The sequence below is a fragment of the Myotis yumanensis genome, unplaced genomic scaffold (assembly GCF_028538775.1).
Source record: "Myotis yumanensis isolate MYYU_CA2020_CCGP unplaced genomic scaffold, mMyoYum1.0.hap1 SCAF_297, whole genome shotgun sequence".
Taxonomy (NCBI): domain Eukaryota; kingdom Metazoa; phylum Chordata; class Mammalia; order Chiroptera; family Vespertilionidae; genus Myotis; species Myotis yumanensis.
This window is the reverse complement of record NW_027224048.1, coordinates 7223-25400: the sequence shown is the minus strand read 5'-3', so window position 1 is coordinate 25400 and position 18178 is coordinate 7223. Positions and strand designations below refer to the sequence as shown.

Here is an 18178-nt window from a genome sequence, read left to right as displayed (position 1 = left end):
ATTATGTTAGAACCACCAGGATATATTCTAGAATATTAAAACTAGTTCAAACTCTCTATTTTGCAATTAAGGAGGAGGATCCTGTCCATGGTCATAGGGTGGGTTAGGAGCAGAGACAAGGCAAGAACTCTGGGTCCCAAGGGTCATGCAGAACTGTGTCCCCTGCTTAACACACATCCACTGTGTTGACCCCACAGTCCTAAAGCGTAAGATGTCCTGGAAGACTTAGTGGGTATGGCTGACGGCCACATGGACTGGCAAGGTCACTCGGCTCTGGGCACTGGAACCAAAATAGTTTCCTGAATTAGCTATTTGAAACAGAGCTAGTTTCAAACGTGGAGACGTGCTATTCCTGTAGCAAATTGGCAATCTGTCTGCAGGGAGAGGTAAAATCCGTATTTAGAAAGTAAAGACCCACAAAAAGTTTCTTTTGGAATCTTATTGTCTTATTGCTAAAAGATACATACTTCTTTTGTCCAACCCTCATGTGTCTGCTGACCTCCTGCCCCCTTTCTCTTAAGGTGCACCTGCCAAGTGGTCCCCCTGTGTGGTCTCTGCTCAAATCCCACCAGTGCTGGGGAGTTCATGGTCTTTATAATAAGCAGATTTTGTTTTCTTACTTTTACAAATGGGAATCTCGTTACTCCATGAGCCATCCTTCAGGCACTCGATCTGGAATGTGTCCATCTCCACATTATCCTAGGAAGAAACATGACGAAAATGTTGGGAGAAGGAAAACAGGTAGGGGTTGGTGGTGTTTTTTCAGCACAAGCAGCTCAAACTACAAATCTGGGTGTCCTAACCTGAGGTTTTCCAACCATAAGCCTCCAAGGGCAAGCTTGAAGATGAGGAAAAGATAGATGCTGAATTCATATTCCCCATTTCTGCCCTGGAGAGAGTCCTAGCGGTACCTATCTGCCACCTCTAAAATGGATGTGAGAAGGGGTTTGGGCTTCTGAAGGGAAATCTATACTCTTGACTCCTTTTTCAGAGAAGTGGCTCTCAAACCTAAGCAAGCATCAGCATCCTGAAAGCACTTACACAGATTGCTGGGCTCTGCCCCTAGAGATTCTGATTCAGTGTCTCTGACCTGGGGACCAAGCCTTTGCATTTTTAACAAGTGAGTTGATGCTGCAGTAGGGACCCCACTTCCAGAACCATTCCTTCAGAGCACTGGTCTACTAGCTTGGCTCACATCAAACTCACCTGGGCAACATAACAGAAAACCAATCCCTGGGCACCGCCTATTCTGCTTTCATTAAGCTCAGGTGGGCCTAGGAGGGGACTTGCTTTTTTAAGTTAAGCAGGTGATTCCTAGGAGAATCACAGTTTCAGAGGGTGGGCGAGTACCTACCTGCCACCTCTAAAATCCCTGCTTTCCATCCCCATTTACCCCAATAAGCCTCAAATTTGTTAAGGTTGTTTGTCCTGATTGTAGGGATGAGTAGAGCTAGATTTTTTGAAATTCAAACCAGCCCACACTCTGGTAAAAGACTTGTGTGCCACTTCCAGAAGTGAGAGTCTGGGACACATGCTTTAAATTTTCAGAAAACTGGGATTTCTGGAGTGTTTTGGAGATTTATGGGGTATCTAGAAAAACTATGTTGGGACCATCACAAGCTCTGGAAGCCCATCTATTCGGGGAGGCTCTCGAGAGAATTTCTCTCGCCTGGTGGCTCCCACTCCCCAGGCAGGATCCTGTACCTTCAGCACTTTGTAGCCTGTGTCACAGCTGACCAGCACCTGGTCTTTGAAGAAATACTTGGCTTGCAAGGGCTCAATTTTCCCTTGGACAGGAGGTTGTAGCCCTGGACACTCCTTCCCTGGTGAAGCAATGGAAAAATAGCAGGTGAGGAAACAAAGAAAAGTATGGCATCCAGAGGCCAGTCCCTAGACTGCCAGGCATGATGGAGGTGGAGAAGACACAAGACTGGGTGTTAGGGGCCTGGACCTAATAAAACTGAAGAAAACTTACTGGAACCTGAGCAGGTCCTTGGACCTCTCTTTCCTCATTTGTAAAATGAGGTGCTTGGCCAGTGATTTAATCAAAACTCAAGATTCGATAGCATATTAAGTGCCATTGAGTGCAAGCCTGGTCGGATGCTTTTTTCTTTTTAATAACATCTTCCATAGTAGACATTAAACATCTATTTGCATTTCTACAGTGACAGGGAGCTCCATACCTCCCAAACCTTCACTTTTCATACTGAATTCACCTGATTAAAGAAATAGTAGTTTCATATGCAATTGAAATTTATACCATTCTAATATTTACTCATCAGGCGTAGTTTGCCCTCTTGGGGAACTTAGGATGACACCAATGGCTCTTTCTTTCCAAGACCATGCCTCAAAGTGTTGGTCTGTGATCATATGCCTCTGAGCCCTCTTTTCAAAAGACTAAATCAGACAGGATTCCCAGGCCTGGGACTATCCCAGAAAATTTTTCCTGGACAAACTCTCTTTTGTTAACATTTGCTTCACTTTTCTCCACAGAACTGGGCACTAAATTTGATAGTGCAGGCCAGGCCAGGATATTGGAGTCTATGAATTGAATTAGTCATGCCCAGCTGTGGTCTTGTCGCTGATGTTCACCCTCTTCTTTTTCAAGTTATTGCATACACCTTGGGTCAAATGGCTCTATCAATATTTGGGCCAGGACTGGCTGCCTTGGGGTATCAGGGAATGAAACCCGTAGGCTTTGCCAGTCCAGGGGGAACATAAAGAGCCAAACTGCTGTAATGGAACATTTTGAGCTACAGGCCCACAACAAAATTCCAGCCTCAGACTTGGAGAGGGATGGAGCTGGAAGGGTCCTCTCCAGGCCCAATGAATCACAGTGTGTGTGTCGGGGGGGTGTGGTTCAAAAACCAAGTTCTGTTTTTTTAATCTCCCCATATGATTCTGGAGTATAGCAAGTTCGAACACACCATGAACACCCCATTTTATAGAAGAGAAACTGAGTCAGAAGAGAAAATGTGCCGTGGTGTACTCAGTGGCAGAGCTGGTAGTCCCACCACAATCCCAGGGTGGAGCCTCCTCATCCCTCAGCCACTGCTCCATGAGGGCTGAGCGCAATGACCAAGTTACCTGTTGCCTTGTACGAGAGCTTCCAGCCCCGGTTCTCGCCTGAATTGTCACTGCGGAACCGGATTGAGACGTTGTGGGTCTGGGTATTGATGGGCTCTGGGGATTTCTCTCCACAGAAGGGTCCCAAGACTTTTGGGCCAGCTATAATCTGTGAGGGACAAGACAAAGAAAAAGGAGGTTCACATCAGAATAGCAGTGGCTGCTGTAGGAGCCACCTCTACACTGTACCTGGGGTTTTCTGGAAGCCTTCATGTGAAACCTATTATTCACTCACATTTCTAGTGGGTGTTACCATTCACCAGATAGCTCCATCTCCAGTCCCACAATTTACAATTTATAATAGTCCTGACAGTGGACTAGGCATGTTAATAATCCTCTGCTCAAAGATGAACATATTATGCCTCAGAGAGGGACAGGCCTTGTCCTGTGCAAAGCATAGAAAAGGCCTCTGCTCTCAAAAAACTTGCAGTCTAGTTGGGGGAGGATAATAAATATGTGCTTTTTATTTTTAACTTATGTAGTAAAATCTATGTAACCTATATAATTCATCATTAATATGATAGATAATAACTCTAAATAGGTGGCCAGGGAAGGCCTCCTTGAGTAGGCAATACTGGATTTGAGACATATAGGATGAATAGGAGCTTTTCATTGGAGGAAGAGGGTAGAATACTTTCTAGGTAGACAATACAGCATATGTGAAGGTCAAGGCCAACAGAGGGAGTACGATGGCATGAAGTTGAAAAGGTGCAAGGGCCACATTGTGCTGAGGAATTTGTGTTTACTTCCAAGTGCAAACTTGATCTAATCTGACTTTTATAAAGATCAGCCTGGATGCTATGGGAGAACAGGCTGTGTAGGGCAAGGGTAGAAGCCTTGCAGTTGACCAGGAGATAATAAGGTGTGGACTAGGATAGGGGGATGGGATGGAGGAAAGGGAATAGGTACTATTCATTGATCCAGATTTTCCAACTTCCAGTCCTGGGTCTTTCCTATGCATTTAACTCTTTTCCTTCCATCTCTGATGATGAAAATTCCTTAAGCCTCATTTAGTTACCAGGATCTACAATCCTGGGTGATATCTTCATCTTGTCACCTTTACTGTGGAGAGGTGGGAAAAGTAAAGCCCCAAGTGATTAAGTACCCAGATAAGGCTCATGGCAGAGCTCCTGGAAACTATGTGTGGTAGGAAGAATTCTAAGGTGGTCCTCATGACCTTCACTCCAAGTGTTACTTCATGATGATGTTATGCTACATGGCAAAAGGGATTTTGTAGGTGGCCAAGTGGCTAGTTTTGGATCAGGGAAGATCCCTAGACTGGATCTGATTAAGCTGGTAGATGTTATTTTAAATAGTTATCTTTTGGAAGATAGCTGTTTGGCCCCCTATCCTGGGAGAAGGTAGAGGGCAAGATTATTCATTTTCCCAATTCAGCAAGATTTTCCAGCATCGCCAGAGCAAAGGTCCATTTCAGGCTTACCTTGATATAGTCATAGGGGCAAGACACCTCTGGATGGTCCTCAATGTCAAAAATGTCTTCAAACTGCAAGCTGATCATGAAACCTTCCTCCAGTCTGATCGCATAGAAGCATTCGGAGCTCTTAGGGTAAGGGTTGGGGAAGTCAGGGCTGGTGATCACGCCAGTCCTCTGGGTGAAGAGGTTGTCACTGCACTCCACTATGGGAAACATACCAGAGCAAAGTGACCCACCACACATGGCCACAGAAACTTCTTTCTTAACTGTTACTGTATGGTTTCACAGTGGTCCCGAGAGGCTAGCAGGAAAGGAATACTTATCCCCCTATCACAAATGGGGAAACTGAATTTCAATGAGGGGGAAATGATTTATCCAAGGTCACACACTAGTAATTTACAGGGTCAAGACTCAAAGGCAGTGAGTGTTATAAGCCTTCTCATCAGATTTTGTAGCATTGGGGGGAAGAAGGGAAGGATAGGGTTTAAGATGGAAAGGTTCTGAGATGGAATGGTTGAGGTGGTGGTGTCTGGACTGCTTTTTTCCTGCTCTCCCCTCAGCCCAAACTCCATTAGGTCTCTGCTCAAAGCCTGTTTTGATCCCTCATACACCCCCTCACTTTAGCCCTTGGCTTTGCTTTGTTTCCCTTTATGCTCCTGACCACTACTTGCAACTATGTGATAGATTTGTTTGTGGATTCTCTTGCCCCCACTAGACTGTAAGTCCCCTGATCTCAGGGATTCTTTGTCCCCACTTCATCTGCTGCACCAAGGACATAGCACCTGGCCGTGGTTGAGCTCTGCTGAGGTCCTTTTATTTGCTATTGGACCTTTGTCCGTGAGTTTACCTATACTAGAAGTTGGATGTCAATTCTTTCTAAGCACTAGCTCATCCTGCTCATTTGCAAAAGAGTAAACTGTGTCCCAGAAAAGGGGGCACAACTAACTTGAAAGTCTACAACTCAGAGCTGTAGAACAAGGTTTAGGTCAAGGTTACTTGAATTTCCATCTGTTTTCATGTTCTGTATCACACATTCTCATGGTAATGATATTGCCCCAAAGGGGGTTAAAATTAGTTCTTGGTAGGGGGAACTCTTACCCTTTTTATAGTTAGGCATACAGTACATAAGTAATATATACAGTGTATCTGTGATATTAAAATTTCATGGGTAGTAGGGACAGATATTAAGAAGATTAGGAAGATAATGTTTTAAAAAGTTCCTGGAGGCACAGGTAAAAGTGAAAAAGAGGTCAAAAAATCTTGCTCATTCTTAGCCTCCACTGAACTCAGTATATACTAGATACTCAATAAAAACTTACTGAATGGAAACCGTAGAAAATATAACCCTCAAGATGAAACTCCTGTATGTGCCCTTTCTCTACTGATGAGTCATATAGGGATTTTATTCAGAAGCAAGTAGAAGCTTTTGAAGGAGAAAGAAAAAGAATTCTCACTTCCAGCCTTGTCCTCCTCCAATGATCTCTCACTCAGCTTCCAAAGGATTTTTCTAAAATCCAGCTCCTTACCTTGTAGTCATACTAATCTATTGGTATTTCCCCAAACATTCCAAATTCTATTGGGCTTAGGCAGGTTTGCGGGAGCTGTTCTCTCTGCCTGGAATGCTTTCCTTTTCCTTATTCTTTTATGTCTGTCAGGGCCACCATTTCTGGGACGTGTTTGCCCATACCCCAGGCAGACTCAAGTCTCATCGTGCTGTGGCCATACTACTTGTACAGCATTTACTACTTTTCACCATTTGCTTTGTGGCTGTTTCCCATTAGCTAGGTGGTCCTCATGGAAAATAGCTGACCCTTTTGCTTGTCCACCTCTGCCCAGCCCAGAGACTATGGCAGAATAGGCATGCTGATGAAAGATTAAAACAGAGAGAGCAAGAATGAGATGTTTTTTTTGATCTCTGTCTTTGCCTCTCTCCTCCCTCTTCTTTCCTTTGGACCAAGGTTCTCTTTATCACAAAGAGAACAAAAGGAACTTCTAGGGGAAGCCTAGTTCATGGCTCAGAGAGAGGGGACTGGGAAAGCTTTTTTTCTTGAGCAGACCAATTACCCACAGAAGGAAAGGAGATAGGGAGAAAAGGGCAGAGATTCCTGCTGCCAAGGAAGAAAGATGGTCTACAGGCTAGGGCTGCTGGGCATTTCAACAGCATCAAACACTGGTACCTAGAAGCACAGATCTCTGACTTCATTTTTAATTGTTCCCACTGTCCTTCTTCTAAGCCTCCCTCATCTGATTGGAAAATGTGGCACACAATGGTGATGAATAGGATCATCCCTAGGTCCCACCTCTGCAGGTCCTGTTGTCCGTGTGGAGGATGTAACCAAAGCGGCAGGAGCAGTAGTAGCCACCGATGTAGTTATGGCAGTAATGGTCGCAGGATAGCTCTTCATCCTCCCGCTCTGTGCACTCGTCCACATCTGTGGGGGAAGGCACAGCCACTCAGTCAGTCAATCCATATGGGATGATGAAGACAACAGCTAACATTTACAGAGCACTTAGTGTAGGATATTCACTATGTTGTGAGATACTTGCTTTTCAGCATTTAATCTCACATGAAGCCCAGAAGTAGCCAATGTTTCTGTTTACAGGAGGAAACTGGAACTCAGAAAGGTAAGAGGCTTACCCAAGATTACAGAGAGCCAGGTTCAAACCCAAGCAACCTGACTTGTGGTGGTGCCACTATCTTCTAACAATTGAGATAATAGCAAGCAGGACTGTTACTATTCTTATTCAACAGATGACAAGACTGAGAGGCTTAGAGGCATTAAGTGACTCCAAGTCACACAGATAGTAAGTGGTGGGGACAGCATTCAAATCCAGATGGGCTGGTTCCAGAGCATAGGCTCTTAACTTCTACTCCATTCTGCCTGTCTCTATGTTGCTTATAGGGACCAAACCCTGTCCTAAGCACTGGAAATATAAAGATAAAAAAGATGTATGTTCTCAATCCAATTTAAAAATTTGGCTCAGTCAGCATGGCTCAGTGGTTGACCATGGACTAATGAACCAGAAGGTCACAATTTGAGTCCCAGTTAGAGTACACGTCTGGGTTGTGGGCTCAATCCCCAGTGTGGGACATGCAGGAGGCAGCTGATCAATGATTCTCTGTCATCATTTGATGTTTCTATCTCTCTCCCCCTCTCCCTCCCTCTCTGAAATCAATAACAATGTTTTTAAAAAATTTGAACATACATTTCCCCCAAAAGGGTATATAAATGGCCAATAAGCATGTGTAAAGATGCTCCAAGTCACCAGTCAGCAGATGGATAGATACGTGATAGAGCAAATGATGCAGTAAGACATTCATGGGAGAATCTGTGTGGTGAGTATACAGGTGTTCATTGTAAAGAAGAGAATATGAGGCACTTTTAATCTTTAGTGAGGAACAGAGACCTGGGGATGAGCCACCCACTTCTCACTTACCCACAGCCATGTAGTGGGCATCGAAGCCTGTGAATCGCTCCTCATCAGAGAAATCTGACTGGAAAGTGATGGACATGAAGGAACCAGGGGAGATGACCATTTCCTGGCCAGGGGTATGCTCAGTGTCTGTGTTCTCACTGCCACAGAAGATTGCCAGCAACTGGTCTTCAGTTTCTACCTTTGAGGTCAAAGAGAAAGGGAACAAATGAGCAGCTTCACAAATTAGCTTCTTCAGTAGAAAAAAGGGAGGGGCTTCCCTTGAGGTAGACCAAGCAGCCTGGGAAATCCAAAGGATAGGGATGAGGGATTATGGGATTTAAGGAAAGAAACATTACAGTTTAAGTAAAAGTGGCCATCCAATCACTGTTTCATTCATTTTGTTTAGATCCATCAGAAGTAGCTTGACCTTTTTTATTCCTGTTGACAACCAAATGGCTTCTTTGTTGAAAATAACTCAATGTTAAAATTAACAAAGAGATCACCTCACAGATGGATTTTATATGCAACAGAAATTTAGCACATTTCCAAAGAAAAGGAACTTTATATACAATATAAGTCATTCATTGAGCATTCAGTGTGTGCTGACACTGGGCAAAATAGGTGATGGGGATGATGAGAGAAGAAGAAGACATAGAGCTGTGCATGTTAAGACTGATGAAAACACACAGAGCTCTTATGCAGTGTGACAGGTGGTTTAATGGAAACAAGCACTGGGGATGCACTTAGAAGGAGGTGAAATATCCCCATTAGAATGTAAGCTGCAGGACAACAAGACTTTGTTTTCTTTATAGATGTGTCCTCAATGCATGAAACAGTACCTGGCACATAGCAGTTATTTGTTATCAAGAACTCAAAGAACAAGGCCCATTTTGAGAAAAATGAGAAGCCAGGTAATCTGTGGAGATTGTAGGTGACACACTTAGAAAGATGGGTGATTATTTTTATTTAATCAGATTATGGTTGACCTTGAATGCCATAATAATGAGTCTTAATTTTGTGAATAAAGGGAAGAATTTTGTGAATAAAGGGAAGACATTGAAAACTTTTGAACAGGAAAGACATGTCATCAGAACTACATTTAATAGGTAGTCTTAATAATACCAAAACTACTGGGATCATCCAGAAATAGTATATTTTTGAGTATGTCTGTACTAAGACTCAGATGTAAAAATTGCCTATTTGCTAAAAGAATTCATTACATTGGAAGAGCCAGAGACCCAAGCAGAGATCTCAAACTGGTTGCCTAACAGTGATTGTGTGTGTTGATTTGGGAAGCACTGTATAGCAGCTATTTGATATTATTTATTTGACCACAAATGGTTGGCCTACCTATCACTCTATTGTTTACACCTTTCCCAATTCTTGTAAGCCTGTTATTTGTACTTGCAACTTCTAGACTGATTTTAGTCAAGATGCATAAGAAAATCTCTCACTAAGAATAATTTCTGCTGCCTTTAAAGTCATTAAAGGAAAGTTCTCAAAGGCTGCCTATCTCTAGTAGATTCTAATGAATTCATTGTTTTGTTCATTTAGTTTAGTATGCCAGAGTATCTTGACATTTGACACTTCTGTTTTGAAACTAATGATTTATTTATTTAAAATAAGCGGGAGTTTTAAAGAAAAACAATTTGCCCTGGCAACAAAACACAAGGACAATTAATCGCTAACTTTGGGAATTGAAGTGTAAACAGAAGATGAGATCATGGCTTTGCTATTTATTTCTTTTCTCTGCAGATACTAGCCAAACTTCACCAGACTTATCACTGTAGAATGTGCCTATATGCATGCAGCTGAAATGTCACTTCCTTGAACATCACAGCTGGTTTGTTATTTTCATTATCTGAGTTTTAAAGATAGCTGAAGTTTTACTTAATTATAATTTTTTTATTTTTTTTTATTTTTCGCTTAAAGTATTACAAAGGGTATTACATAAGTGTCCTTTTTTCCCCCCCGCCCTTGACAAACCCCTACCCTCCCTTACCCCCCAGTGTCTTATGTCCATTAGTTATGCTTATATGCATGCATACAAGTCCTTCGGTTGATCTCTTACTCCCCTCCCTCCTGCCCCCCAACTCTCTCTGGCCTTCCCACTGCAGTTTGACAATCAGTTTGAGGCAGCTCTGCCTTTAATTATAATTTTAAAAAAGTAAAACAATTCTTTGGTATAATACTTTTTAAAGTGCTTTATACAAAGCCTTTCTTTCTTAGGTGAAACATTCCAACCCTTTGTTGGGATTCAAGGATTGTTATGAACATCAGCCATCTTGGGGATGTTGCCTTGTGCAATGTTGCTTACCCTATACGGATCATCCCCAGACTATAATGCCTTTGTAATTCTTATGTCCTCTTTATGTACTGTTTTATTTCCTGTATCTTTATGAGTTTATTAGCTGAAATGTTGTAAAATAGAAACAAGTTAAACCGACTTGCAAGGTTTAGGTCAAGTTAATTATTCAGAGCCAACAGCTCCTCATAGACTCCCTATGAGCTCCCCCTTCACAGTTCCATGTTGATTCCTTAGCTGGGCTTGAATAATTCTTGGATTCCTCTAATGCTCTTCTTAGAACTTAATAAAAATAAGACTAAATAGGTTTGGAGTGAGGGCCTTGGAAAGGGCTTGTGCTATGAGTGAGTAACTGCATGAGCTGGAGTGCCCTGTCTTGGTAGCCACAGCTTTGGAGTAATGGAAGGTATAGTTAGAGGTCCTGACCCCTATTCCTGGTCTACAAAAAACTGTTATATGGTCATCTCCTTGTTAGTTCTCGGTTATCCACCTAATAAAACAGGGGTTTGAAATAGTTGAGTTCTATGTTCTCTTCTAATTTTGATATACTAGTATTCTACCAAATTATAATATCCGTACATACAGATTTATTCATACATACTAGGAAATGGGAGCAGGAGTTTCAACACACACATTGCTTCCTGCTAAAGAATCTTATGAACTTGTTTGCGGTCTGTAATAATATAATACAAAAACAATTATGAATAGTGATGTCTTGAGCAGTAACACTTCCAGACATAGCAGCCTCCTTCCTGTAATTTGGTACCCCAGGGTCTTTGAGGTCTGTAATGCCTGTAGCATAGACACTTCTAAGTGAAACCAATCAGAGATAATTTGTAAGGAAGAGACCTAATAAAGGTCTGTGATAAATAACTTACCTCCTTATATATATTCCAGGCTTAGGGACCTTTTTATGATGGCAGATAAAGTAATCACCTGCAGAGCCACACTATTTTAGAGAACAGGTAAGAATGCCCCAGCTGAGGCCCAGGGGAAAATCTGAACCATATATACCTTTGGAAGCAGGAAAGAAAAGGCCTTGGGACTCTGGGAATTTAGCCTGCAGCTCAGAATAGAATCCTGGAATGTCAGAGGTGGAGGGAGGGACCTTTCACAGCTATTTCAATTGCCCTCCTTCTAGAGCAGCAGTTCTCAACCTGTGGGCCGTGACCCTTTTGGGGGTTGAACGACCCTTTTACAGGGGTCGCCTAAATACATCCTGCATATCAGATATTTACATTACGATTCATAAGAGTAGCAAAATTACAGTAGAAGTAGCAACGAAAATAATTTTATGGTTGGGGGGCAGGGGGTCACCACAACATGAGGAACTGTATTAAAGGGTTGCAACATTAGGAAGGTTGAGAACCACTGTTCTAGAGGAAACTGAGATCTAGAGAGGGGAAGTGACCTGCTTAAGAGTAAAGAGATAATCACAAGCATTTTCTGATATCAATTTTGCTTTTGGAACTTTTCTGACCCTGGAGAAAGAAACCCAAAACCCAGAGCGCCCGTGACAAAAGACATAGACACTTCGACAAACAGCTTTTCCGGTTCAAGGGCCTCTTGAAATCCTATCTTGGGTGCATGAACTATCTCCCAGAGAGGATGTGGCTCAGTGAAAGTTCCAGCTGTAACCTAAACAGAAGGGGTCACTGGCCCTGGTTAAGATTTGCAGCTGCTGCTATGAATTGTAATATTCTATAAAAATCATTTATTTCTGAGTACAGGTTAAGCCCTGGCTCTTGTTTGGACTGTCCCATTTTAGGGCCATCATATTAACAAGATGGAGGGAAATGCCTTATCGCATGATGACACAAAATTCATGATAATAGAGAACCAAGAATTATCTGGTTGGGGATCACAGACTCTTCATTTTTCTTTATCTTATTATGGGCAACCATGTCCTTTCAGGCTATTGTTATTTAAGACACCAGCACATGGATGCATGTCCCCAATTTTTTTTCTTTCAACTTAATTCAACAATCATTTATAACCCAAGTGCTGTCTGGACTGTAATGTGGAGAATGCCAAAAAGTACTTATTTGTTGCATGAGCTTCATATGAAAGTCCCCTGCTTCTGGGAATGTGAATTTTAGTAGGAGAATAAGTACTCAAATGTATATGTTTTAGGGCATTGTCAGGCTATAATTATTGGAGTGAAAGAGAGGAAGTAATGGGGGGGGGGCAAAAAATGGAAAAAAAATAGCATCCAGATGAGGGGAATCAGAAAACATTTAGGAAGAAGAAAATGTTCTTTGAGCTGGGGACTGAAAGGTGAGCAGCTAGAGAGTGAGGGGTAGTAAGGAGAGCATCCAGGCAGAGGGGAATTGAACTTCCTATCTTTCACTGCAGTAACTATAGCCCAACAATGCCCTAACACATACACATTTGAGTACTTAACTTATTCTGCTACTAAATTTCACATTCCCAGAAGCAGGGGACTTGCATATGAAGCTCATGCAACAAATAAATATATTTTGGCATTCTCCACATTACAGTCCAGACATAACTTGGAGTATTCAGAGTCTCAACCACCCCTCCTTTCTAACCAACACCTGACATAAGAAAGGGGTTCTATTGAGGAAAGAAATCTGGAAAGAGAGATCTAAGGAAGAGAAGCCAGAGTCTGTTTTCTATGAATCTTCTACCTTAGTAGAAACAGTATAAAAACTCCTAGGCAAAACTAGGGCAGGACAGCAGAAACTTTGGCCAAATTTCTGTGGAATGACAGATACAGCTGCTTTCCACATGCCCATAAAGTTATCAGAGTTTATAGACAGCTACCCATTGGTTCCTTGGAGCAGTAGATGGAGAAGGTAGAGTGGGAGCAATTGTTCTCATTTTATAGATGAGAAACCTGAAACCCAGATGACCCAAATGAATCAGACAAGGTCATTATTCAGCAAGTGGTGGCTCTGGTCCACAATCGCAGCATTCTGATTCCATAGCCAATGGCACTCATGCTCCTATGAGGCATGAGACCAACCAACAAGGGCCATCCTACAGACTCAATGGCTCAAGGCTTTGCTTGTCATTGCTCAAAAGCTACACCCTCTGAATTTTTCTCTGGGTCCTTAAAGAGCTTTACAGAGATAATTTAGGCAGACATTTAGAGTGTGCTGGATTGTCCTCTTGTCAATTAGTTGATCTTGGAACTACATTTCCCAGGGTCTCCTTTCCTGTATAGTTCCAGGGTAGTGGCCAAAAGAGGAACTTCTGTGAGTTTAGCACACAACAGTTTTTTACTCTCTGAAGGTTGTTTGTGATCAGATATATAAGTGATCACAATATATCTATTATATTGTGATCACAATATATCTGATATCAATTTTGCTTTTGGAACTTTTCTGACCCTGGAGAAAGAAACCCAAAACCCAGAGTGCCCGTGACAAAAGACATAGACACTTCGACAAACAACTTTTCCGGTTCAAGGGCCTCTTGAAATCCTATCTTGGGTGTATTTGGATCTTGGAACTACATTTGAGTACTTAACTTATTCTGCTACTAAATTTCACATTCCCAGAAGCAGGGGACTTGCATATGAAGCTCATGCAACAAATAAATATATTTTGGCATTCAAAATTACTTCCCCCCATTACTTCCTCTCTTTCACTCCAATAATTATAGCCTGACAATGCCCTAAAACATATACATTTGAGTACTTATTCTCCTACCAACAAATAGATATATAACCAATAGGTTATAACTGGTCCTCACTCTCTTCAATCTGCACCCAGCTATTCTTTTTAACTACTGGTTCTGAGGACCAGCAAGCCTACCACCAGATGCTTGTAGGTGGACTGACAGGGGTGGTAGCTGCTCAGAGCCAACAGCTCCTCATAGACTCTCCCTATGGGCTCCCCCTTCATAGTCCCATGTTGATTCCTTAGCTGGGCTTGCTTAATTCTTGGATTCCTCTGCAAATGCCATCATTTCCACACATTTCAGGGTTTCAGGAGAACTGATTAGTGACCTTTCTGTGGTCCTCCAATTCTGTCTATGAGAAGCTGGGACCATCACTTTCCTAGTTGTTCTTATAATTATATGAGTTCTAATGCCCATAAATAGTCATTATCTCACAATACTCACAGAAGCTCTGCTTTTCTGACTGCACTCTGGCAGATACTATTATTGTCAGGAGTAGGATGCCACAGTAACCAAAACTAGAACATGTGGCTTTAGTTTGGCTACCAGTGAGGAAACTACTTCAGGAGGCTTGACAAATGGTGACCTGAGTCACATAGTGGTGAAACAAGTGGCAAAATTTGCCTATGGCAATTAGAAGGTAGAAAAATATATAGTAATAAACTTGTGGATCTGGCTGAGGAGATCTTACGTAGAATGTTGCAAGTGTCAGTATGTCCTTCCAGCTGTATATGGCAAGGTACTTCAGGAAGAAGTAAGTCTTTGGTGTACAAGCAGAAATTAAAGGAAATACAGAGGGTCCAGGGCTAGCTGGGTTGGAAAATAAGACTATTTCTCATCTCTAGTCTCTATACTAGCAAAATATTTTAAAAGCAAAAATGTTCTCAGGATAAAAATAATTACAAAGTTCTGGCTGTAAGACCCTTCATTTAAATGTAGAAGACTTAAGGCAGTGCCTAATGTTCCCTATTAGCTAGATCAAAGGACACTGAGGAATCTTAAGAACATTGTTCCATAGTACCTTAACATGCTTTTCAAAGGAGAGAGAGAGAGAGAGAGAGAGAGAGAGAGAGAGAGAGAGAGAGCTATTTTGAAAGGAACTGTGGGTGGTGTTGTTTTGGTCTAGAGTGGAATATATTTAAATATATGAAACACCAAAATTTTTTTAAAGAGAGATGTACCAACCAGCTTGGACTAGAAATGACTGAGACAATTCAAAATAAAAAGAGGATTCTAGATCCCAAGTTTCAACACACAGGAAATAGGTGGAAAGGACTATTCAGCTACAAAATGTGCCATTTCTTATAGAAAAGGAAGAATGTCTCAGAGGGTGAAGCTGAGAAGCCAGAGGGCAGAGCCAAGAGCCACAGAGAGCAGTGGACTGGGGACCCACTCTCAGGGAGCAGCACCAGGCTCTTATCCAGAACTGGTCCCTGGAGTCGGCAGCATGTGCTTGGCTGGATTTCAGATTACTATGGAGCAGTGACTGTGATATGCCTCCCATTCCTCCTGTTTTTCAGTGGGAATTCTTTGTGGTTATCTTGTGCTTGTGTCACCAAGACAAGAAGATATTTGGTTGGTGTAAGTGGATGGACGAGGAGAGACAAAAGAATTCCTTGGTGCGGAGTTCATGAAGACTTTGGGGGCTGGGAGCGGAGATAGATAGAGAGCGATTGAATGGGAGAGCGATTGAATGTTTAAGAATGTTTGAGTTAAGAACATATCTGCCTTGTGTGTTTGTTTCTCAAGAGAATGAGTTGATTGTGCCTTAATTTCAATTTTTTAAGTTTCCTGTTTTTTTGGATGTAACTCCTGATTGAGACTGAATCATGTGGGACCTCATCTTTATGAGTTCACCAGTTATTAGATGTTTGGGAAATTACTTCAACTCTGTGTTATAACTTGAATTATATTCTCCAAAAAGGTATGTTCAAGTCCTAACCCTTGGTCTTGACTTGATCTTATGTGGAAATAGGTCTTTGCCCATGTAATTAAAATGACATCATAGTGGATTAGGTTGGACCCTAATCCAATAACTGGTGTCCTTATAAGAAGAAGGAAACTTGAACACAGAGACTCATAGAAAGGGAAATAGTATAAAGACAGAGGCAGAGACTGGAGATACTCTGCCATACCCAGGGAATGTCAAGGAGTACCGAAGCTAGAAGGGGCAAGGATGATTCTTCCCTGGAGCCTTCGGAGGAAGCACAGCCCTGCCAACATCTTGATTTCAGACTTCTAGCCTCCAGAACAATGAGAGAATAAACTTCTATTGTGACAAGCCACCTCATTTATGGTAGTTTGTTACGCCAGCCCTAGGAAACGAATACACTCTGAATACAGGTTTTCTAATCTGTAAAATAGTGAAAATGAGAGTATTTATATCACAGGAATGTTATAAACATAACATGAGTTAATATATGTAAAGCATTTAGAAAAGTGCCTGAAATACAGTCAGCACTCAATAAATCAGTGAGAAGAACAGGACCACTGAGATCCAGCTCACTGAAATGACACCTTTCAGACTCCCAGTTAAGTGGGGTATGGGTGATTTCACTCGGTTGAAGAATTAAGAGACTGGAACTGCCCCTGGATATGTTTTTGTTCTCAGGTTCCACTTCATTCCTAATCTCCCTGAAGCCATAGCACAGACTTCCCTTCTTATGAGGTCTCTAAGTCCAGGCTGCTGGAGCAGAAAGGGAACCTAGATATCCCTCACAGCCCAGCATTACCCTTGTCTTATGAGAGAGGACCAGAATGAGGGATCTCTAAAAGCTTCCATCCTCAGGAGAACAGTATTAAGTCTAGAATTTCATCACTGTCCTGTGTTTCAAAGAATTTTGCCAGATATGTGAATTTAAGCCAAAGATTCAGTGACAGCCCTGGGACCAGGACTCCTGACTCACAGGTGAGTGCTCTGTACTTCTGACTTCCCAAGGTCACCCCTACTGCAAGCCCGTCACATCAGGGACTGCACCAAGAGTTACCAGCCTGATTTTGCTACTTTATCCAGTTGTTCAAATTATAGTTAAAGATGATGAAAAGGAGCAAATTAAAGGAGCAGACAGAAAAAAAAAAGATGTGTGTGCATGTGTGCGCGTGTACGTGTGTGTGTGTGTGTGTATACTGTATTTCAAAAGCTCTTTTTCTTAATAGCTTCCTTTTAAAAAATATATCTTTATTGATTTCAGAAAGAAAATGAGAGAGAGTGAGAGATAGAAACATCAATGATGAGAGAGAATCACTGATACACTGCCTCCTGCAGGCCTCACACTGGGAATTGAGCCCACACCTAGGCGTGTGCCCTTGCTGGGAATTGAACCATGACCTCCTGATTCATAGGTCGATGCTCAACCACTGTGCCACACCGGCTGGGCTATATTTCAGAAGCTCTTGAAAGCCATATAAGTCAAAATAGCATAGCTGGTGGGTCTAACATTCAAGACAGCCTCATTTGAGAAGGGCTGGAGGTTGGTGCTCCAGTGCTGGCCCAAGTCATGTGGCCATAATAATAATAATAATAATATCAACAACAGTAATAAGCAGTAGTAATAGTCCCTTTGCTCTTTGTGAAACTTTCCAGTTGGCAGGATACTTTCACCTTGTTTATTTCATTTGCTTGTGATAGCAGTCTTGTGATGGATGCACTTCTGGTAGACACTGTCATTCTGGGCCCAGAGAGGTGATGTGAGTCCCCAAGGCCACATATCCTGGGAGCAGCAGACCAGAGACAAACTCCAGATGCCCTGTCTTCCGGCCCTGGTTCAGTCATTGGAATCAGAGAACCATAGAATATCAGAGATCAAAGGGCATTAAAGGCTATCAAGTCTATCTCTTTCCTTTCTTAGATGGGGAAACAGGCTCAGGGAAGTGAAGCAGCTGGTTCAAAGTCACATGGCCTGCTAATGGCAGAGCCAGGATCAGGGCCCAAGTATACTGAGCATCCCAGCACAGTGTTCTTATTTACTTGTTAGTCAGAGTGAAAACCTGCTAACAGAGCTGGGGGAGCCCCTAACAAGGTATTGTGTCAATGCACCACGTGCTGGCACAGTTAACACTGTGGGGGCCTGAGACACAGCTCCCTTACACTCATAGGTCCTTGGAGTCCAAGCTGCCTCCTGCAGCAAGGACTGCCCATTCTCAGGGAGGGCTCTGGACAGAAAAGGGGATGGTCTCCAAGCAGCATGAGCCCGGGAGAAGAAAAGAGCTGGCTGAGGAGGAGTGGCTGGGAGCCTGGGAAGCAGGCA

The 18178-nt window shown here is 42.4% G+C and overlaps 1 protein-coding gene across 1 annotated transcript; it reads right to left on the bottom strand.

Annotated features, from left to right (window-relative positions):
• Nucleotides 1–488: 488 nt before the first annotated feature.
• Nucleotides 489–17598, bottom strand: LOC139001286 (mannan-binding lectin serine protease 1-like). Its single transcript, XM_070402985.1, has 7 exons — nucleotides 17533–17598; nucleotides 8000–8177; nucleotides 6862–6993; nucleotides 4568–4764; nucleotides 3088–3235; nucleotides 1705–1823; nucleotides 489–699 (listed from the first exon to the last, which is right to left on the bottom strand). The coding sequence occupies exons 1-7, from the start codon at nucleotides 17596–17598 to the stop codon at nucleotides 559–561; spliced, it is 981 nt and encodes a 326-aa protein (XP_070259086.1). The 3' UTR covers nucleotides 489–558.
• Between the last annotated feature and the right edge of the window lie 580 nt (nucleotides 17599–18178).